The sequence below is a fragment of the Podarcis tiliguerta genome (genome assembly GCF_965153285.1).
Source record: "Podarcis tiliguerta genome assembly, chromosome: 13".
NCBI lineage: Eukaryota > Metazoa > Chordata > Lepidosauria > Squamata > Lacertidae > Podarcis > Podarcis tiliguerta.
Genome location: NC_139546.1, coordinates 29,366,724 through 29,390,771, shown reverse-complemented (window position 1 = coordinate 29,390,771; position 24,048 = coordinate 29,366,724). Strand labels below are relative to the sequence as shown.

Genomic DNA, 24,048 nt, shown 5'->3' with positions numbered 1-24,048 from the left:
AAGATCTCTTTTTATGTTCCACGACAAGTCCGCACTTCTCCTGCTAACAAGGTCATTTTCCCCTAATTGAAGGATAAGGATGTCAGGCGGGCCAAACGCGGCAGCTTTTTCTCTCAACAATGTCATAAGCTCCTCCCAAAGCATGCCTCACCTCGAAAACCAGGAAACTCGCACTCCAGGTGGCAACCCAAGATTAGGGGTGAGGTTGCAGCTAGTCGACCGTACGCGGGCCCAATGGACTATACTGTGGCCACAAATCCAGACACTTCTCCTGAGAACGGCTGAGAATAAAGGAAAGAAAAGATGGGTAAGTAGAGGTAATGGAGCAGAGCACATTCTAGTGAATGTAACCTTTATAAGCATCGGATTTTCACCGGCCTGTTTCTTTAATCCTATCCGCCGGAAGACCCAAGGGCGCAGCTGTTGTGGCGGCGCCAATCCTGAATGAGTGTGCCGCATAATCCTGGGAAGCCGCTTGGGTTAACCTCGACTACCACTTCGCCAACTCTCAAGGCGCCAAAAAAGGTGATAGCATATGCTGCGGAAAAGAGGCGGGCCTCGAACTTGGTCCAGCAGATTGACCTAAGCTTTGTGCGTATCTGTGAGAGCAACCCATAAGAAATTGGCTTACGGCCCTCGGCCCTAGGGGGTTGTAGCCTGCCCCAACCCTCAATAGCTCTGCGCATCAGGAAGTCACTGCACGGATCAGAGGAAAACATGGCTTTAGCAAAGAAGTGGTTGGCGGCTACATGTACCTTCAAAGTTTTGGGGGCCCGTCCCAAATCGTCAAGATGGGAAAGGTATTGCGGAACGTCATCCATGGTGGGTGACACGCTAGGCGAAAGCCCCAATATCCCTGACCTGAAGCCCATGAAATCGCACCATGCTTTTTTGTAAAATCTGAGGGTGGAGGGTGCGACAGACGTTAATACTCCCTTAATCACTTTGCGTCTCCAAGGATGTAGCCGTAGGACACCAGAACCAGGATAAATGTGCCTGTACCCCCTATCAACATCAGAAGTTCCACTAAAGTGGTATCAGTACAGATCATGTGCAGCAGAACGGGAAGCTCACAGAAAATATGATTAATAACATAGGGTCCACAAAGAGGGGGCAAGAATATGGAGAGGGAAACCACAGAGACTAGAAAACTGATGGTCCAAGATGCTGCTGCAGTCTTCACACAAACACAGTAGCTCATTATTGTGGTGTAACGCAAGGGATGACACACTGCTGCATAGCGGTCAAATGCCATCACTGCTAGAAGGAGACATTCTGCGGCTCCCATAAGGAGGGAAATATGGGTTTGCAGCATGCACAGATGATACGATATAGTTTTCGTGGTGTATATCAGGTTGGCCAACATTTTGGGGACTACAGCAGTGGTGTAGCAAAGGTTCAGAAATGCCAAGTGTTGAAGGAAAAAATACATGGGAGTATGCAGATGGGGATCTGCTGTGGCCAAGCAAATTATACTAAAGTCCCCAAGAAGGGTTGCAGCATATAGAAAGAAGAAGATTGCAAAGAGTAAAGGTTCCATTTTTGGATGATTAGAAAAACCCAAAAGTATGATTTCCCAACTTTCTGTATCATTTGTTGGTCTCATAATGCCCCATCGATTCCAACTATTGGGAGGGGGGAACCTGGGAGAAGAGCAGACAAAACTACCTTTTAGAATGTGAGAATATAGATTTATCATAATATATCGTAAAACGTAGTCCTGCATCTAAAGTATCATTCATTAAATGCAATATAAACTTTATGCAATATTGTTCCATAACTTCATTAGGCATATGTCCATCAGATTGTAAAGTTAAGTTGTAGTTTTCAGTTTTATGCTGTTTTGCATATTCTATGTCTGGAAAAGATCAGTAAGGTTGTTTTCCTCCTGAAGTAACTTATTGTTTATGATTAAATTATAAAATTGTGATCTATGCAACAGTTCTTTCATCATACAGGCACTAGAAATTTAGCAGATATTAAAGCAGAGCAGAGCTGGGAAGAAATAGAGACAAATGTAAAAAGTTAAATTAAAAAAAAAAAGTTTTTTTGAGCAACGATAGTACAGGTTGGCTTTCAGGTACTGTTGGATTAAACTTCCCACCAACAAATAGTCAGGATTGGTGGGCATTGTAGCCCAACAATATCTGGAAGGCAACTCATTTACGATTTAGAAATTTTATTTTAATAGTTTTTCTAATCTTATTTATTGTTTTTGTTATACGCCTTAATAATAATTTTAAATATTGTTCTATTCCTTACTTGCATGCATCCTAATCTTAACAATAGAAATAAATCTCATTATGTTCACTTTTCCCCATCTGAGTATAAATAGGATTCCTTCTTCCCTCCCTCCCTCCTTGATTAACAGAAGTTAACAGAGGTCAACAGAAGCAGGGGTTTCTTCCCATAGAGGTAGATTTCAGATTATATCCTTAAACTAGTTTTCTACGCATATACTCAATGCAGACTAGGTTAGGTGGGCAGACAGGCTAGGGGCTGTAAAATAAAATGATAAAACATGAACATATAACTAACCCAATGAAGTCCAATAAATCTGCAAAAATCTGCAGTATTATCACAATTCAACATGACTGGTAAAAGCAGCATCAAGCTGGCCAATCTATGCTTATGTTTGCCCACCACACTTGTCTTAAAGTTTACATGTTTCTCTTGCCTAGCAAAGCTTACCATATTTGTTTAATACTACCAGCTCCCCTCCAACACAGACAAAAAGCACATTTGAAGAGATGTGCTTATACCAATATATTAATATTCCTTTCTTTCTAGTATACATTCCATTATCTCCATGCTACTATTGCTCCATTCACTTGTAACCTCAATTTTTTTTTTTAATTCTAAGAGTTTTATTGAGAAGAAATCCCATGGATTTCAATTTAATTTCCAGGAGTTAGGGGAGGGGAGAAAAGGCTAATTGAAACACTCTCCTTATAGTACCTTAACCTACCTTAATTCTAATATGTACATTGATTGCTCATGTTACATTGACAATAATAAAAGGTAAAGGTACCCCTGCCCGTATGGGCCACTCGTGACCAACTCTGGGGTTGCGCGCCCATCTCGCTTAAGAGGCCGGGGGCCAGCACTGTCCGAAGACACTTCCGGGTCACATGGCCAGCGTGACGAAGCTGCTCTGGCGAGCCTGCACCAGCGCAGCACACGGAAACGCCTTTTACCTTCCCGCTATAAAGAGGTACCTATTTATCTACTTGCACTTAAGGGTGCTTTGGAACTGCTAGGTGGGCAGGAGCTGGGACCAAACGACGGGAGCTCACCCCGCCGCGGGGATTCGAACTGCTGGCCATACGATCGGCAAGTCCTAGGCTCTGTGGTTTTACCCACAGCGCCACCCGCATCCCTATTGACAATAATACTGATGTTTAAATTCACTGACAAATGGAAGCATTAGTGACCCGTACTTGGAAGGCACATAAATGACACTCTTACTGCCATGCATATTTTCTATTGAGATGATAATAATAAAGAATGGAGATGAAATATAGTAGTAGGGTGTAGAAAATGAACCAGAACTGACTTCTCAAAGAAGCAAAGTCTTTTAAGAGCATAAAAAAAAAAAAATGAAAGAGCCCTCCTGGATCAGACTTAAAAACATAATAAAACATTAAACATTTAAAAAACACTTCTCTATAAAGGATTACCTTCAGATGGATTGGGAGTTGAATACTCCATACCCTGCAGCATTTCACCAATGAAAATAGATACATCCTAACGAAAAGTGGAACATTCTGGTATTGAATCAGAAACCGGAGCAGCTTCTCTAAATCAAGGATGTCCCTGGAAATAGGGACACTTGGAGGGTCTGACACTGACATTCCCAGAGTACAGTACCCCTCTCTTCTGGAGATTCAATAGTTGTAAAAAAATGGTAACCAGCCAGGAAGATTCCTTCAGTTCCACCTACCTCCAAGCACAGTAGAGGTAGTCTCATTGAAATACATTAGACATAAGATCTCCCATTGATTCCATAAGTACCTTCTTCTGGAACCAACTCATAGTGTGTTTAATTCCTATTGTGTTTGGCCTTAAGGAGATAAGCTGAATAGTATGATTAAGTATGAGTAAGTATGAACTTGTATACAGTTCATGCTACATGAATGCAGAAGACGATAATTTAAAAAAAACCTTACATATTTACTTTTATCTTCTATATGATGGCTTTATTAGCAGTTAGAAAATCTCAAGGCTCCAATTAACTTTGCACGTCTTACTTTCTACTATGAACCCCCCCCCAAAAAAATTTTTTTACAGGATTATGGGACATTAAAATGGTCAACCTTTAAAGAGATTTCTGGGGCCATATTATATTGTTACAGATCTGGAGAAGCAGACTTGGGGAACAAAGGATCCCATAACTGCTAGAGTTAGGGAATGTTAGAAATTAGTATATGGCAGAATTTAGTTAATGTCTGGAGTATGAAAGGGAAGGTGCCAGACTAAAAAAAAAAAAAAAAATCACATGGGAATAAGTGCCATTAGAAGAAGAAGAAGAAGAGTTTGGATTTGATATCCCGCCTTTCATTCCCTTTAAGGAGTCTCAAAGCGGCTAACATTCTCCTTTCCCTTCCTCCCCCACAACAAACACTCTGTGAGGTGAGTGGGGCTGAGAGACTTCAAAGAAGTGTAATTGGCCCAAGGTCACCCAGCAGCTGCATGTGGAGGAGCGGGGAATCGAACCCGGTTCCCCAGATTACGAGACTACCGCTCTTAACCACTACACCACACTGGCTCTCAACATTAAGGTATAATTACTGGACAATGACCATCCATTGACCTTCTGCCTTAGCTCTGGCTAAATAGAAGAGTTGGGAGGGGACGGTTATAGGAGGCATGATGTCACACAGGAAAAATGTGCCCTTCTGGAAAAATAAAAAAGGTCTAGATAAGTGGGGTGAGTAAATAGAGGTTGGAGAAAAAGAGGGAGGACCCCAGAAGCTGCTGGGAAGACAAGAACCATCTTGGTGGGATGGCTGAAGGCAGGTTGGGAGAGAGGCATGGAGATGCCTGGGAATCCAATGCTGGGCTACAGTGAAGGAAAGGCTCCACCTGAAATGTAAATGCTGTAAATTCTCTCCAAACCCAGGTGTAAGTATTTCTACAATAAACCATATTTCTTAAAGATATTAGTCTCCAGTATGCCTTGATTTCCCAGATACAAACCTGTTTGAGCACATGGAACTCCCTGGAATCTTGCTACCACTTGGCAGAGGTTGGAGCAGGGATTGGCACACAGACTTAGAAAAAAATCATTTCTAGATGTGAGGGCCACAGGCATGCTTATGGGGTTGACACAAGGATCAGATATCCCCCAATGAGGCAAACTCAAACAGACTCATGACTAAGGGCCAAAATGGTCAAAGGCCTGGAAACGATGCCTTATGAGGAACGGCTAAGGGAGCTGGGCATGTTTAGCCTGGAGAAGAGGAGGTTAAGGGGTGATATGATAGCCATGTTCAAATATATAAAAGGATGTCACATAGAGGAGGGAGAAAGGTTGTTTTCTGCTGCTCCAGAGAAGCGGACACGGAGCAATGGATCCAAACTACAAGAAAGAAGATTCCACCTAAACATTAGGAAGAACTTCCTGACAGTAAGAGCTGTTTGACAGTGGAATTTGCTGCCAAGGAGTGTGGTGGAGTCTCCTTCTTTGGAGGTCTTTAAGCAGAGGCTTGACAACCATATGTCAGGAGTGCTCTGATGGTGTTTCCTGCCTGGACTCGATGGCCCTTGTGGTCTCTTCCAACTCTATGATTCTATGATTCTATGATTCTAAGTCTATCAATCTGTAGTACCTCAAGTCTTTTTTAAAAAATAAAAAAAAAAATTATTTGAAAATCCACATATTTGCTGGGGGAAGAACTTTGAATATAAACTATTTCCTATGGAAAGGGGAAAAACTGCTCCTTTTAAAAACAGGGAATGGTTTTATTTCCAAAGGAGGCTTGCAAAGCTCACTGTGCAGTACTTACTAAGTACCAATCGCCAGCTGGGTTGTTGAGCTTTTTTGACTTTTGGAAATTCCCCCCAGACAATTTCAATTCCACTTTTCAAATCCGGGAATGTCTGGGAAAATCAGGACATATGGCAGCCCCACAACCAAATGATCAGCAGTGCCTGCAAAGCCTTTTTGTCCAAGTCCCCCCTATAGCTGCCCCTCAGCTGATGTCACATATGACTTCACATGCAGGACAGCTGGGTGTGGCTTGAATGAATAGGATGAATGAAATGGCCTTAGAAATAGGAAGCCAAGCCTTCCAGATTAGGTCCTCAGGTTGATAGTTCTCCATTCCTGCTGTAGAGAGTTCCTGGAACTGGAGGTGGGGCCTGGGTCTGCTTCTGTTCTGGAAATCATGATGCCAAAGTGCAGCAGGTGTGGTCATGTTGAGTTAGTAACCACAGAAGGCCATGCCCCTATTATTGACATTAGGCAGGGCCACCCCAGAGGCAACATCCAGTTTTACAGTCTCAAAGATCAATGGTGAATGTTGGAAGAATTTGAACTTTGTGAATCTCAATATGAGAAGACTCCATTCACCTCTCCCAAATTAATAAATCAGGTGGATTTTGTGCTTCTCCCAACTTTGTGACAGTGTTCTCAGCTCTTTTAAAATATGTAAGTGCATTATCAAATGTTCATTTTAAACTATTTTTAGAAAGATACATTTTGTGATTCGAGGACCCGATCCCCGCTTGGGAAATAAAGACACGTGGACACAGAATATTAGGTTAATGGGCAAGAAAAGGCCACAACTTTATTGACTACAGCATGTGAGAAGGTATTGGCTTAGGCATTGGAACTTGAAGCAAAAAGTGAGAGCAATGGCGTGAGATGGCTGGCGCGGCCGCATTTGAGCAGCAAACCACGCCCCCTCTGCGTGTCCTGATTTGGTGCTCAACCGGGGGGGCGTGGCGCGCCAGAGGATGGCGCAGGGGGCGAAATTCATGGCGATGATGGGAATCGTCTCCCGCTCACAACACCTCCCCTCCAGAAGGAGGAGAGGCCCTGTGAGAGAAATACATTTGTTACACACTAAACTTAACATTTTGACATGGATTTATTTATATATGTAAGCATCATTACACTTTAATGCAGAATTGAATTAATATATGCAATGGTGATACAGACTAGAAATATACTGATTCAACCACACCTCGTTACACATCCCTACTGTGTCTGAACAAAGCTCTGAAACCAGAGCATAGAGTTCCATGTAATTAATATAGACATAGTCAATTTATTTGTAACCACATATTCTACAAATACATCTGTGCTTGAAGCTGTTCACAAAAATATCTAAATATTGGAACATATTTTGTTGCTGGCATCCTTTCTCAGGATATGATGAAAAAATACATATGCTGTAGAGACTAATGTGGGAGAGACATGTTTTGTTGTAGCTGGGGCAGATGAAGGAGCAAATTTACAAAACACAACAATACTTCATGACACAAAAGAATAATGATGATGATAATTAATATTCAACAAAAATAACAGTTCATATAACATACATGAAAATTCAAGAGTGCAAAGTTCAACAAGTCAAGTAGTTTCACATCCAAATGTACCATCAAAACTGATGGCATCAGTGCCTAGTAACCTCTTACCTTTCATTTATGGCTGATCCACTTCAGACTTCAGACTTCATCTGGAAATGGATCCCTTATAAAGACTCTTATGGCAAGAGTATGGGACAAAGCAAGCAGAAACAGCCATTCACTGATGAAAAACACAATTTCTTTTCCCTCACAGCTCTTCTAGAAGAAGTTACATTATGAAGGCTCTTGGAGTGTGTGGCAAAACATGTGAAACCAAAGTCTCTCCCTTCCCCTCATATTCACACCATACATTTAAAGTGAATTGCTTTCCCTCAAAGAATCCTGAGAATGCTAAGTCACTCCTCACAGAACTACAATTCCCAGCACCTTTAACAAACAACACTTTGCCTGTTTTGCTCTATTACCAAAGGGACACTTAGGGGGAAGGATCTACTTAAGAAGGGGAAGGATCCAGCTGCAAGGAACAGAGGAACATCAACAGGAGGATCTGGCAGTATATTAGTCTCCTCTGGACCATAGCTGGTTGAAGAGCTTGGTCATGGATAAGGGTGTAGTGCTACAACTGAAAAGACTCTCACTCTCTGTTCACAACCCGCATAACCTCAGATGGTGGGGAACATCTTTAGAGAAGAAGTTTCTCTGTAGATTAGTGTAGGAGAAGGCAATTCTCCACAGTCATAAAACCCAGTCCATATGCACTATGGACAATACAATCTGTGCTGTTATATTGAAAATGTGAACTTTCATGTAAGGTATATATTCTGAAAGTGTATATAGTACATTAGTTATGTTTTATTCTGGAGATTAGCTTCTTTAGGACATCTTTTAACACCTCTTTCATTTGTTCATTCCTTAGACTAAAGATGAAAGGGTTCAATAAAGGTGTCAAGATGCCAGAGAAAATGGCTAATGCTTTGTTCATGCTCATGGTGTCACTCTGAGATGGCCTGACATAAACAAAGATGGAGATTCCATAGCCCATGGAGACAACAGTGAAGTGGGATGCACAGGTGGCAAAGGCCTTCTCCCTTCCCTTTGCAGAAGGGATTTTGAGGATGGTACTGATTATGTAGACGTAAGAGACAGCAGTGAATGAGAGAGAGCCAAGCAGTAGAAGCAAAGACCCAATGAAATCTATGAACTCGATAAAGCTGATGTCAATGCAGGCGAGGTGTAGCAAAGGGGCACTGTCACAGAAGTAATGATTAATGACATTAGGTCCACAGTAAGGCAACCTCACTTTCAGCACTGTTGACAAGAACACAGACAAGAACCCACCGATCCAAGAGCCAATCAGCATATTGACACAAACTTTCCCAGTCATGAGAGTGGGGTACCTAAGTGGGTAGCAGATGGCCATGTAGCGGTCAAAGGACATCGCAGCAAAAAGGATGAACTCTGTAGAACCCATGAAGAAGTAGAAGTATGACTGAGCAAAGCAACCACCAAACGAAATAGTTTTTCTTTCAGCCAGGAGATTGGCTAACATTTTAGGCACAACGCACGTTGTCATGAGTATCTCGATTAAGGACAAGTTGCTGAGGAAGAAATACATAGGGGAGTGAAGGCGTTGATCAGTGCAGATGAGTACAATGATGAGTGCATTCCCCAGCACTGTCACCAGGTAAATGAGAAGGAAAACTATGAAGAGGATGATCTCCACATTTGGTTCATACATAAATCCAAGCAGAAGAAATTCACTGACATTTGTCACATTTTCTATTTCCATGTTATGGCATCCTGAATGAAGGAAGGAGGGGAAGGGATGATCATCAGTACTAGCATTGTAAACTTCATTGCAAAGAATAAATAGAAGACCCATATTCCACACAGAGTTATATTACATAAACAAGTACCATAATGAAAAGCAAATGATAGTTGTATGTATTACTTGATCTTGCTTTGTAAGGATGGGATCATGTTTTCTGTTTCTGCGAAGCATGTAAATGTAAAGACTGAAGTGATGAAACATATTTTGCCATCCTTATTACCCGATGATCAGGTAACAAAAGTGTTTGTGTGTGTGTGTGCAACGTATCATATATGTAGAAGATTTTAACAAGGTACAATATAAATACTATTAAAGGATTGAAATATGTCTAAAATATTGGGTTGCAAGTGAATGTAAATTTCCTTATGAGTAAGCGTCACAATAGGTTATACTACAAGTAATCATAGATAAAGTTGTTCTGCATATGACATTAAGTTTTCTATCCCAGACTATAGTACAATAGCTTTTATTGCACAATATTTTAGTAATAAGTAAGTTATCAGAGTAAAAAGAGAGAGAGAGAAGTATCAGTTTGGCAACAGGTAGGTTTCCTTGAGAATCAATTTAGTTTATATCCAAATTATTTATTTCATAAAATTTATACATCACTTGATTGTAAAAACAAACAAACCTCAAGGTGATTTACAAAATTTATTGCTATCATACAAAAATTCTTGTTTCAAAATGTTGAGCTCCTCAAGTTTCATTTTACTCCCATCTACAAAATCAATCTTAACTGCATTGTGAAATTAGCTATGAAAAAGTAGTTGATTCTATGAAACCATCAAATGAATGGTTTCATGCATCAATGAATAAATATCAATGCAATAGTTTAAAGCATATTGGAGCTATATTGGAGCCTATATTCTGCAAAGGTGACTTAGACATATGTGAAATGAATAATAAATAAAATCTATATTATCATCTGCATTTTCTAGAAAACAATATCCCAGTTTAGAATGTCTGTAAACATTCAGTTGATAAATGGATGGTACATGTGTGTATTGTGAGAGTGAGCAAAGCGAGGTATCACAATTATCTTACCTTTCAAATGCTCAAGTGTTCTTCTGTATGCATAGGAAAGATCACCGGTAAGATTTCTAGGTGTATGTCGACATCAGATAATGTGTCCAGAATAATGCCTCTCATCTGCAAAGTTGTTGGTTTTTATTACTGCAAACTGCATGTGGTTTCTGAATGTAACTACACTTCCACATTTATCAAATATAAGGTCAACATTAAAATAATAACAAAGTTTCCCCGCTGCAGATTTTAAAGAATGAAAGCAAATGCAAATTGTTAATAATAAAACCCAAAAACAATTGACCCCTACACAAAGTAGAGAGAATAATACAGCCCTTCTGAAGATGAAATAGTTTTCCTGCCACAGTCTATTATGAGGATGGTTGGATTCTGTTGTTTCAAACTTTATGCTGTTTCACCTTTTCCTTAGGGAATGTTGCTTGCTACCCCTGACAACATCCCCAGGGGAAAAGGGAATGGAAGAATATTTGTGTATATATGCATCCAGGACACGTATAAATTTGAGGAGAAGATGCCCACAACATTTCATCACATGACTAAAAAGAAACTTTTTGGTTTTCTTTAAAGAAGTGAACAAACATTGCAGAATCACTTTAACCAGAGTGTGGGACTTCACAGCTGGCAATGCAAATTTGGCTGTGAACTGGGAGGAAATAGGCCTGGAGAACGGTTCATGAGGTATGGCTATGAGGTGAAGAACTTCATCAGCCTGGACAAGAAGACCCTGACCTGGACAGTAGTCAAGGTGCCAGCCCAGGTGACCAAGGTGGAGTGGGAGTGTGAACGCAATGCCACGCTGACCTGGAAAGGCTACTTAGAGGAGAAATGTATGGAGTAATTTAAGAAACTCATGGACAAGACAGCCAGAGGTGAAGGTGACCAGGAAGGCTATGAAGGTTTGAAGACCTTCCTTTGCCAAGCCCACAGCTTCTACACCAAGGGGATTGATGCCAACTGGGTGGAGGATGGGGAGATCTGACAGGAGGGCACCTTCTGTGGAGTGGTCACACCCAACTCAGAAAGGACCTACTACACTTTGCTTGGCATCAAGACAGACCCCAAGGAGAGGGACCACTACTTGTGCCATGTGGAGCATGACAGCCTAAAGGAACCTCAGGACATGGCTCAGGATCTCCCACCCAGCAGTGGAGCAAACCGTTTGGGTGCCCTGTGCCCAGGGGTGGGGCCAACCGCTCATGGGAGCAGGGCCAGCCGCCCGCGGGGTGGGGCGAGCTGGGATAGAATGCTCTGCGGGGCCTCTGAGGAGTCTGCCTGCCTCCTCCCACTCAGCCACCCTACAGCTGAGGGGGAGGGAGCAGGTGCACCCTTTGGGGCAGTGTTGAGCCTGCGGGTACCCAAGCCACCACGTCACTTCCAGGAGAGACGTGTGGCTCGGGTGCGCTGCAGGCCCTGTGGTGAGTGCTGCCCAGCATTTTGTCACCCCTTCAGTGGTGACACCCAGGGTGGACTGCCCCCCCCCTGCTCCCACCACCACCCTCACAAAAAATGATTCACCTCTTGTGTTAATAGAAAATATTACAGTAGGCATGAACGTAAGAATTTCGGCAGAACTTAATTATCAGGAGACTAATTAATACGACCCACTTTTTAAATAAGAATTCAGTTGTGTGTTTCCACAGGGAACTGATGAGTCAGGGAATGTGGGTTAAGCATTTCTTGGAATTTATTTAAAAGTTGGGGGGGGAATACAATTCTTTGCCTTTCATTATTTTGAAATTAGGTAGAAAATATATCTTGGGAATAATGAAAGCATTGACACTCCTGGGTAAGATGGCAAAGAAAGAAATTCCGTTTTGCAGCTAATTAGTTCTTAGAAGTTGTTAGAAATGTTTATCTATGGAATTAAACAGTATTAATCTACAATAGATGGCATTTGGCACTAATACTTACACATGTAAACTTGTACCAATCAACAACATATATTTTTCTGGTTGACATTTCTGATTAGCCAAAGCAGGCATTTAGCATTTTGTTCAATCTACATAAATCCACTTGGAAGGTACTTTGACACAATGCTTCCTGCATAAACTTATAGTGGGTGGGATAATTCTAAAATAATTTCAACATAGAGAAAAGTACATTTCTAAATATAATATTGAACAGTTTAATCTCTTCATTGCTGATTTTATTCTATAAAAATATAACACAGTAAAGCATTAAGGAGACTATTATTATTATTATTATTATTATTAATATTTTATACCCCACCCATCTGGCTGAGTTTCCCCAGCCACTCTGGTTGGCTCCCAACAGAATATCAAGCATTAAAAATGCCTCTAAACAGGGTTGTTCAGATGTCTTCTAAAAGTCAGATAACTGTTTATTTCCTTGACATCTGATGGGAGGGCGTTCCACAGGGCGGGCACCACTATTGAGAAGGCCCTCTGTACTCAGTAGTGCAGCAATATTTGCTAAACTACTTTATTTACATATAATACACTCGGAGCATATTGACTTAGCTCCTTTCTCTTTCTCATCAGGCAGCAAAGAGAAAGAGACAAAGGACAATAGTCCTACATTCTGGAACACAGTAATATAAACATCCTGTCTCTGTCACTTCCCACTATGTGGAATGAAAACATACACTGTCATATGATAAAAAACCAATCCCATGACTGCAACACGGGGCAAGAATCCTAACAGTAACTAGGGACTACATGCAAGCAGAAAGAGACTTCTGATTGTGTGTTGGGACAGGGAATTTTGCAAACAAATGGGTGCTGCATGCTAAAGCTGTGCACAAAAATTTCAATCTGCCCTGAAGCCCTTGTCTGTGCCCTTCCCACTCCAAGATTGGGCTGATTTGCCTTGGTCCCACCCCAAATCCACCCCCAAAGCCATTTGGGTTACGTTAAATGTTTGTTTTGTTTTGTTTTGTTTTTACAACCATATAAAAAAGCCAGGAGGAAATCCACCAACACTCTGTAGGATCTGATTCTATCACTTAGCAGCTGTCCAATTCTAAATGGTGCTGCTCGTTCATGAGGAGCTTCCTTGCATGCAAAAGAATCTGCTTGCAAAGAGCTAAAACTCCTTCATGAGGTCTGTGTAACTCAGATGAAATGAACATTCACATTTTATAATGTGGGAGCCCTTTACAGGATCGTACACGGTGCTACAGTTCCCAGGGAACTATCTAGTAGAGAGGTGGCTGGCCTGCCTCTCAGTGTTATTATTTGGAGGTTCATGCCCAGCCTCAGTAATCAAGTTTCTTGCTGGGAGGCGGGGCCAGTCCATTTATAATTAGGTGGTGGAGCCGACAGTATCCAGGCAGTCGGCTTAGGAGATTCACCCTCCCTACCCTCCCTTTGATTAATGTTTTCTTGTTTGCGAGTTAACTTTTTCTTCCTGTTTAGCAGGCGCTGCTACGGTCTTTGACTGGTAGCTGTTGAAGGACCGGGAAGAAATTTTCCTGCATTGGCAGGTTTTGTCTTCACCATAGCAATTCATCATAACTTTGGCGGTTATGGCCTTGGGTGGAATTCTTTAGTCTTTTCTTCCCTATAATGGGGGGGGGGGGAGGTTTGAAGTGGTGATTCACCCCCCTGCAGCGGTGATTCCAGGGACCACTCTTAAAGGGGTTATATATAATGGGTGTCACTGGCCATACACTGAAAGGTCATCAGTGAACTACCCTGCGTGCGGGGATATGGGCTTGGCTGCCTGCTACACTTACATCTCACAGAGCACCCCCATATCCCATTTACCCTGACGAGCCCCAGTTCCCCCCAGCTGGGAGGCTGGGAGGGATACACACACAAGGCCTAAGCCAAGGTCTTCCTACATTCGGAAGTTTAATAATGCTGTGGCCTAATTTTTAATTCCATAATGTCAGAGTCTTTATTCCTTTCTCATGATCCCTGGGGGCTGCAGCACCTGGTCATGCAATGATACCTTCTGAATGCTGATGATGCCTTAGACTCAGGAGACCACATTCTTGCCACTAGTTCCCTATCTTGGTCACCCTTGGTCAGCATTGATGGCCTTGCTATGCTTCCCACTTCATAACTCTAGTCTAGAATATTTTGAAGTATGCATCGTACCCCCCAGCATCGCCCCAAGAGTAATATCCATACTAACTGGGCCTCCAAGGACTTTTTTTTATTAATTAGTTTGTTTATTTATTCAGGTTGTGTGGGGGTTGAATAGACATCTTTTGATGCATATGGAGAGACAGGAAGAAGGGCTGAGGTTGCCATTTCCCTTCCCATTGCAGGAACTAATTTTAAAGTCAAATAGGTTAGTTTTTCAAAACATTTGGTGTTGGAATCAGTCTTTTTAGCAAGGTGCTCTAGTGCTTTATGGAAGTCAGAACAGACTTTACTCTTAGCAGGATTCATAGCTAGACACAAGGGGTTTTAGATAGCTAGTGGATAAAAATAAATGTTAGATTTAGATGAACTTTAGTGCTCCTTTTCACACAAAACTCATGGATTTATGGCACTTAACTGTCCATGTTTTAACAAGAAATGCCGACATGCTAAATTCTAAACTTATTTTATTGTCCTTTTTATTGTGTGCTTAACTTGTTCATATACCTGTTATTACAGAACCTATAGGAAACACTTAACTCGTATGATTTTCCTTACAAGAACTAGTCCATAATGGTCTGGCAGTAGCCATCATACTGCAAACAATTTTATTTTTCTTCTTTGATGGACATGTAAGCATGGATAACTCAGTCAACAAGAAAGTGAGTAATTACAAAAATCTATCATCTATCTCTATCTCTCTATCTCTCTATCTGATGTTCATACCAGCATATGAGGTGATATAGCTCAATGGCAGACCACATTTCCATGTAATGAGTTGCATGTAAATATTCTAAGATTCAATCTCTGGCAGACTGCCATCATGAAGACAAGTAGTTGGAGGCAAAGCCCATCAAAATTACTGGGCTTCCCTGCCTCCCAACTAAGTAAATGTAAGAGGCACTAGCATCCTGAGGTGTGGGGTTGATGTCTTAACGTAGATATCAGAAGGAAAGGTTTGGTTGATCGAAATGGTAGCTGCCCATCCTTCTTCATGTAACTCACCAGTTACTACTGCTTGTTTATTTGAGGTTAGGGAGATATCTGGATTGGAAGAACACGCTGCAAAAGTAAAGAGGTTTCCAAAGGAAGTTAATGCTTTTCTCAAATTTTGTTTTTTTTTTTTAATATATATTTATTGAAGTTTTCAAATAAAGCATATATTAGATAAGCACAACTTATCATTGTCCATTTAACATCTCTCAATTATTACATGGGACTCCCCCACACCTCCCGCATACACTTACATCATTATTAAATTTATTTCAAACAAATTATCATTTAACTCATCTTAATTAATAATCTTAATTTGGTTTGACATATAATTCAGCCTTAAATCTAATTTAATGGTAGACAATTATCTGCGCTGGCATCCAATTCAACACTCAGCCAAATTACAATATTTTTGTAAATAAATCTTAAATTCCCTCCAGTCTTCTTCCATCCTTTCTTCTCCCTGGTCTCGAATTCTGCCGGTCATCTCGGCTAATTGCATATAGTCCATCAGTTGCATCTGCCATTCTTCCACAGTGGGTAGCTCCTGAGTTTTCCAATTCTTGGCAATTAATATTCTTGCTGCTGTTGTTGCGTACATAAAGAATGTTCTGTCCTTTTTTAACACACTCTGGCCTACAATACCCAGGAGAAAGGCCTCTGGTTTCTTAGTAAAGGTGTATTTAAACACCTTTTTTAATTCATTATATATCTTCTCCCAAAAGGCCTTCACTCTAGGGCAGGTCCACCAGAGGTGAAAAAATGTTCCTTCATTTTCCTTACATTTCCAACATTTGCTATCAGACGAATGGTATATTTTAGCCAGTTTAACAGGGGTCATGTACCATCTATACATCATTTTCATCACATTTTCCTTCAACGCATTACATGCAGTGAAGTTCAGCCCAGAGGTCCACAACCTTTCCCAATCTTCAAACATAATATTATACCCAATGTCCTGCGCCCATTTTATCATTGTTGATTTTACCATTTCGTCATGTGTGTTCCATTTCAGCAGCAAGTTATACATTCTTGAAAGTACCTTAGTCTTAGGTTCTAACAGTTCAGTTTCTAACTTTGACTTTTCCACTTGGAATCCTAGCTTTTTGTCATTTTTAAACACTTCTTTAATCTGAGCATATTGTAACCAGTCTCGCACTTTGTCTCTCATCTTTTCTAAACTCTGCAATTTCCAGTTGTCACCATCCTTTTCTATTATCTCCCAATATTTTGGCCAGTTGGCCTCCATATTGGCTCTTTTCCGAGCCTTAGCCTCCAGGGGTGACAGCCACCTCGGAGTTTTATTCTCCAGTAAGTCTTTATATTTTGTCCAGACATTAAAAACTGATTTTCTGACAATATGGTTCTTGAAGGCCTTATTTATCTTAGCTTTATCATACCATAAATATGCATGCCATCCAAACGCGTTATTAAAACCTTCCAAATCCAAGACATCCGTATCTTCAAGAAGTAACCAATCTTTTAACCAGCAGAAAGCTGCAGCTTCATAATACAACTTTAAATCTGGCATGGCAAAGCCCCCTCTTTCTTTCGCATCTGTTAATATTTTAAATTTGATTCTGGGCTTTTTGCCCTGCCAGACAAATTTAGAGATATCTTTCTGCCACTTCCGGAAGCACTCTGTCTTGTCTACAATCTGCAGTGTCTGAAACAAAAATAACATTTTTGGCAATACATTCATCTTGATGGCAGCTATTCGGCCCAACAAAGAAAGTTTTAGTCTTGACCAACTATCCAAGTCTCTCTTAATCTCTGACCAACATTTTTCATAATTATCTTTAAATAAACTCAGATTTTTTGCTGTTATGTTTACCCCTAGGTATTTAACTTTTTTAACCACATTTAGTTCTGTCTCTTTCTGAAGCTGTTCCAACTCAGTATCTGTCAAGTTTTTCCCCAAAACTTTAGTTTTTTGCTTGTTTAACTTAAATCCTGCCACTCGACCAAAGTTTTGAATCAGTTGTAGTACTCTTTTCAAACTAGACTCCGGCTCCTGTAATGTCAGAACTAGGTCATCTGCAAAAGCTTTAAGTTTATATTGTTTCGCTCCGACCTGAATCCCTTCCACCAACCTGTCCCCCCTAATCATATTCAGGAGCACTTCCAGAACCGAAATAAACAGTAATGGGGAAATCGGGCAGCCTTGTCGTGTACCTTTTTCAATTTTAAACTCTTCTGTAACCACATTGTTAACTATCAGTTTAGCCTTTTGTTCTGAATATATTGCCTCAATCCCGTTCTCAAACCCCCGTCCCACTCCCATTTCTTTTAAATTCCCCTTCATAAATTTCCAAGATATGTTGTCGAAGGCTTTCTCCGCGTCTATAAAAATTAAAACTGCTTTAGTGTTTATGTTTGTTTGTAAAAGTTCCAATATGTCTATGATGTTCCTTGTGTTAGTAAACATATGTCTGCCCGGGAGAAAGCCTGCCTGGTCTTTATGGATTATCTCACTTAAAACTTTCTTAAATCTTCGTGCCAAAACATCTGCAAATATTTTGTAATCCACATTTAAAAGGGAGATGGGACGGTAGTTCTTGAGTTGTGTCTTTTCAGTTTCTGACTTTGGAATCAATGTGATAAATGCTTCTTTCCACGATTCAGGCGCCTTCTTCCCCTCCATTATTTCATTACTGACCTCCAACAAAGGTTGTATCAAATAATCCTTCAATGTCTTATAGTAGTTAGAGGTCAGTCCATCTGGCCCTGGTGATTTGCCCTGTTTCAGACTCTGGATGGCCTGTTCAATCTCTTGTCGTGTTATTTTGCCATTCAAAATTGTTCTATTTTCTTCTGACAGCTTTGCTAATCCATTTCTCTCCAAAAATTGTGTAATCTCTATTTCATCTTGTGGCCCTTGAGTGTATAGCTTTTTAAAATACCTCTGGAAGCACTTTCTAATCTCTCCCGGGTTCTGAATGTTCCTTCCTTCAACCTCTAAGTTTGTTACTGTATTTAATCTTTGTCTCCTTTTCAGCTGCCAGGCTAGCAGTTTCCCACATTTATTTGCCGATTCAAAAGTTTTTTGTTTCATTGTTTTAATCTTCCATTCTATTTCCTGATTTATCAGTTTGGAATATTGTGCCTGATAAAGTTTAATTTCTCTCAGAATCGGTTGGGACTTCGGGTTAGATCTTAACTTCTTCTCCAACTCTTTGATACTTTCCAGAATTTTATCTTTCTTTTCATTTTGCAGTCTTTTCTTTAAAGAATTCTGTTGAATCAAGAACCCTCTCATCACAGCTTTACTTGCATCCCAGATAGTTCTTTTTTCCACCGTAGTGTTCAAGTTAATCTCAAAATAGTCCTTTAAAGTTTTTTGGGCCTTCTTTACAATTCTTTGGTCTCTAAACAGGCCATCATTCATCTTCCATCTAAAGGAGCCGGTTGGGATCAATGTCATATCCATTCTCAAGGCGTTATGGTCGGAGCATGTTTTAGGGCAGATTTTCACCTTCCTCACCTTAGGTGCCAGACTTCTAGTTATCCATATTTGGTCGATTCGTGTCCAAGTCAGTTGAGCTTCAGAAAAGAATGTTCCTTCTCTTCCCAAGGGGTTTCTAACTCTCCAGATGTCAACCCAGTCCATATTGTCAGTCATTTCAAAAAAGGTCTTAGGTAGTCTTCCCTCTTTAGTAATGTTCTGGTTCTGTGACTTATCCATATTTGTTGATACTACCCCGTTCATGTCCCCCATCATGATGACGTTGTTGTAATCCAGATAATCCAGCATGGTCTCGTGCAACTTCTTATAAAAATCCGATTTTCCTTCATTTGGAGCATAAATTCCTAATATCAAAATTTTTTCTCCTTGATACTGTACTTCTATTGCGAGGATTCTTCCACTTTCATCTTTAAAGAGAAATTTTGGTGAAAGGCTCTCTTTTGCATAGATCACCACACCTCTCTTTTTAACTGTATCCGATGATATAAATTCTTGACCAAGCCTTTTATTTATTAACACCTTTCTATGGAGCCTAATCACATGTGTTTCTTGTAAGCATATAATGTCCAATTGTTCCTTTTTTAAAATATGAAAAATTTTAGACCTTTTTTCGGGACTGTTACAGCCATTTATGTTCCAGCTCAAAAGCTGCAGAGACATCCTGGATAGGTCTGGTTATTCTTTCTGGGGTGGTACCTTGTTCTCCGGTCCTTGAGGATCCGAGGGGGCGGGCTCCCCTGGAAGTTCTGGCGCTGGCAATCCAAGTCCTTTGTGGAGGTCTTCTCCGTGTGCTCCCAAAAACTTGTCTCTATCTTCCACTGTTTTGATTTTGATCTTTCTCCCTCTGTAGGTAAAGGATAATCCTTGTGGGAACTCCCACCTGAAGATAATTGCGTTGCTTCTCAACAGTCTTGCCAATTCCGTGTAGTTAGATCTAAGGTCCAGCAACTGCTTAGGAATGTCCTTGTAGATTTCAATTCTCTTGCCCAAAATGTCTAGTGACTTTTCGTAGTGCAGGCCCAAAATCTTGTCCCTTTCCTCCTTTGATCTCAGTGTTATCAAACAATCTCTGGGCTTCTCTGTCCTTCTGACTCTGCCAAGCCTGAAAGCAGATACGATTTTGAAGTCTTTTTCCTCTAACTTCCAAAACTTGGCAAATTCCTTAGTTAAAAATTCAATAAAATTATCTTCTTCCACCTCTGGTATTGACCGTATCCTCAAGTTGGTCTCCCTGTTTCGCAGTTCTGTCATCGAAAAGTAAATCTGATGTTCTCCAACTTGTTTACTGAGTGGTCTTACTTCTTTCTCAAGTTCTTCCAGTCTTTGACTAGTATCTTCAGCCAGTTTACGATTTTCACCTACAGCCTCCTTTAATTCTCCAATAGACTGGGCATTCCGTGCAACTTGTCCAGTCAGCTTATTCAAGCTTTCTGTGTTCTGTTCAATTTTAGCTGTATGCAAATCAGCCTTCTTGTCCAGAGCCTCCAGTTTCTCCAAAATTTTCTCCAAGACAGAGCTACTTGTCCCTGAAGCCATATCTCCCAGGTGCAGCTCCTCTGTCTCTCCCTCCCCTGCCTGTATTAGGGAGGCCGCCTCTATGTCTGGAGGCAAAGTGGAAGGCAAGGCCGGCACAGAAGATCTGCGCTGTGAGGCTGCAGATAAAGTTAGAGTTGTTTGTTTAGTCCTTCCTCTTCTCCTTGCGCCACTCATTCCAAAGTTATCTGTAATCCAAGGTCAATCCAAGTTGTTCCCATGAGAAAGCAGAGTCCCAGATACAATAGTCAAACAGAGGCCGGGAAAGGGAAAGTAGGACAAAGTCACTGCTGTAAATCCAAAATCCTCTAGAGGGAGCTTGGTACGTCTTCAGGGAAAAGATCAAATCCAAGTTAAACTTGTAAATTTAAATCCATGTCCATCGCCTCCACAATGTATTATTTTTAGCAGAGTAAAACTTAAAGCAAAACAGTGTTTCTTACAGTGCCTTGACTGCAACAGTTTCAAAGTATCCAGTTCCAACTCAGAATGTTTCAAAACCTGAATTCAATGTATCCAAAGTTGCAAACTGGTGCTCTTCCAGGCAGCTCCAGCACCAGAGATTCTTATTTATTTTGTAATCCACTGGTTCCACAGAAGAAGAGTATCAATGCACTCCCAATATGACCAGCAAAAGTCAATAGCTCAAAGTCTTTCACTCAGAAAACTGCTTTAACAGGGTGCCAGCATTTAGTTAACGCATAACTTTTTGTCTCCACTCCTCCTGCTCTTTGCTTAAAGTTCAGTATAGCGGGAGATGGGCTTCCTGCTTATCCTCACTCCGTTTTCAGCCAAATTTCAACTTTTTTTAAAAAAGTTTTAAAAGTTTCAGAAAGTTCTCAAAAAGTTTCAGAAAGTTGACAAAAGTTTCAGAGAGTTTTCAATGTCCAAATTTACTCACGGGTTGTAGTTTCCAAAATTCAGAAAAGTTGCAGGAAGAAAGGACAGCGCTGACCGGCAACAGCAACGCGGCTTCACTTCGCTGTTTGCGCAACGACCCACAGCGCCGCTACCCCCTCCGCGATCCGGAGCCCCTTACGGGGTCCCTTCAACGTTTTGGGGGCTGCTTCTGGCGCCCGCCGGGTCCCGAGACCACAGGCTTCTGCCACCTGTGGTTTTCCTGAATGGGTCTCCGCTTCGCCGTAGCGGACGACCCGTTTACAGCGGAGCTCCCTTCTCCTTACTCGGAGAAGGCAGCCATTACCGGTCGCGCCGCCTCCGGAAGTCCTGCTTTTCTCAAATTTTGGGAACCTCTGCAGTGTGTGTCCTAGTGTGTCCTGTGTCCTAGTGTGTAATTTTATACCCACTTAACAGCAAGCAAACCCTGATATTAAAAACTTATAGCACAAATATATGAAATTTGCCCTCTCTAGCCTTATATGTACAAATGCTGCTAGTGCATATACACATACATTAGGACATTATGTTACACTGTTTCATATGCAGCAGGTAAGTTAGTGTTGGAGCAACATTATAAACTGGAACTGTGTGTGCATAAAGCACTTGTTGTACAGACACTTTCATTATCTATATCACAATAAATAGAGAAATAATAGTACACAGGATCAAATGCACAAACAGAGAAATTTGATGACTAGTTTACAAATTAAGCTTGATTTAATGTGCACGTGTACATTTATACAAGTAATGTACAATCGGGGCCAGCTAGCACACATATAAACTCCTCACCCAATATTCACATGTCTAATGAGTGGCTTTCATGTTTAAACATTTTGCCACAGAAAATTTTTTTTTTTGTATGCCCTAGCATCACCCCAGTGCAATGTTTTCCAAATGACATTTCCAGCTACTCGTCATCAATTAAGCAGCAATTAAATGTAGATCAATGAAGCAATGTGTATGTTTGTATTGACAAGATATTTATGACTATTAACTGAATGTATACACTAACTAATATCTGGAAGTTTGGTGATTAGTATTGGACTTAGACAAGGAAGACCTGCATTTAAATTCCTGTTCAGCCACAAAGCTTATTGGGTGGCATTGAGGCAAGTAACCATTTTACAGCCTAATCTATCTCTAAAGGTGACAGTGAAGATAAAAGGTGGGGGGGGATGTTCATCACCTTGAGCTCTTTGGAGATAAGTCAAAATATACATTTAATAATAGGATCATTCTGTGACATTATGTCTCTTATGAGTGACTCAAGACATTCCTAAATGTTATAAGCAACTGAGGAATATACTTCTGGGAACCAAGCATAAGATAAGGTAGGGATGAGGAACAACTGCCCCCCCCCCATTGTTGTTGGACTACAGTTCCCATTATCCCTGACTATTGGTTATGATGGGCATGGCTACTGGATGTTGGAGTGAAACTTCTGGAAAGCCAGAGGTTCTCTATCCTTAAGCTATTTATTTTCTCTCATACAGCAAAGCAGGAAAAAGCCAGTAAAAGTCAGGTCCAGGAAATCAGTCAGCTGGCTGTCCTGCGAAATGGTGGCAGTCTGGAGGCATCTGAGATGTAGCACGGTGGTTCCGATACCATTTGTAACAAGATGCTTTCTCGTTATCTAGGTGGAGAGATAAATATGATGAAACATGGAAAGGAAGAATGCAACACATGTAACTGAATTCATCCTAACCGGTTTTCCAAATCCTTGGGAGATAGAGATCCTCCTCTTTCTGATATTCTTCATCATTCTGATGGCAACAATGATTGGGAACACCATAATCATAACTCTTATAATAATTGATTACCGCCTACATTCCCCCATGTATTTCTTCCTCTGCAACTTGTCTGTCATTGAAATTTTTGCAACTCTGACAGTGGTGCCCAAAATGATGCAGAACTTCCTACTGGAAAAGAAATCCATCTCTTTCTATGGGTGCCTGGGTCAGTCATATTTCTATTTCTTGTTTGGCACCTCTGAATATGTTCTACTGGCTATGATGTCCTATGATCGATATGCAGCTATATGCTACCCACTTCGCTACAGCACAATCATGAGTGGGAAGGTTTGTGTCAATCTTGTTGTAGGTTCCTGGATGAGTGGATTCTTCTCCATACTTGTTCCCACGGTGATGAAGTTAGGCTTGCCTTACTGTGGCCCTAATGTGATCGATCACTTTTTCTGTGACAGTGCCCCTTTGCTCCACTTAGCCTGTACTGACATCAGCCTTGTGGAGTTTATTGACTTCCTTGTCTCACTTCCCATTCTTCTGGGTTCTCTTTTACTGACACTCATCTCTTACTTTTATATTATAAACACCATTCTCAGGATTCCTTCTGCCACAGGAAGGCAGAAGGCATTCTCAACTTGTGCCTCCCATTTCACCGTGGTTACAATTGGCTATGGCACCTCTGTCTTCATTTATGTTAGGCCTTCCCAAGCCAATTCTATGAGCTTCAACAAAATTGCCTCTCTGGTCACAACTGCAGTGACACCCTTGCTCAACCCCATTATCTTTACATTTAGAAACCAGAAAGTCCAGGAAGTTTTTAGGGACTCAGTTAACAAGTACATAAAGAAAAGAAAAGAAGGAGATTGAAAAGGGCTGTAAATTTACATTTATTCCATCCACACCCCTTAATTTTCTTCAAGGTGATAATTGTAGAATACAAGGTTCTCA

At 40.9% G+C, this 24,048-nt stretch overlaps 3 protein-coding genes across 3 annotated transcripts; 1 reads left to right on the top strand and 2 right to left on the bottom strand.

Annotated features, from left to right (window-relative positions):
* Positions 1–940: 940 nt before the first annotated feature.
* On the bottom strand, positions 941–1,606 carry LOC310662135 (olfactory receptor 2A7-like; the record flags this gene model as incomplete). Its single annotated transcript, XM_083408904.1, has 1 exon — positions 941–1,606. One exon carries the CDS (start codon positions 1,604–1,606, stop codon positions 941–943), a length of 666 nt encoding a protein of 221 aa, XP_083265030.1.
* Positions 1,607–8,211: 6,605 nt separating this feature from the next.
* LOC310662134 (olfactory receptor 6M1-like) lies at positions 8,212–9,325 on the bottom strand (the record flags this gene model as incomplete). The annotated part of the gene is made up of 1 exon (XM_083408903.1): positions 8,212–9,325. One exon carries the CDS (start codon positions 9,323–9,325, stop codon positions 8,378–8,380), a length of 948 nt encoding a protein of 315 aa, XP_083265029.1. The 3' UTR covers positions 8,212–8,377.
* Positions 9,326–15,066: 5,741 nt separating this feature from the next.
* Positions 15,067–23,967, top strand: LOC310663373 (olfactory receptor 6M1-like; the record flags this gene model as incomplete). The annotated part of the gene is made up of 2 exons (XM_083411186.1): positions 15,067–15,125; positions 22,993–23,967. Exon 2 carries the CDS (start codon positions 23,017–23,019, stop codon positions 23,965–23,967), a length of 951 nt encoding a protein of 316 aa, XP_083267312.1. The 5' UTR covers positions 15,067–15,125; positions 22,993–23,016.
* Positions 23,968–24,048: the final 81 nt, after the last annotated feature.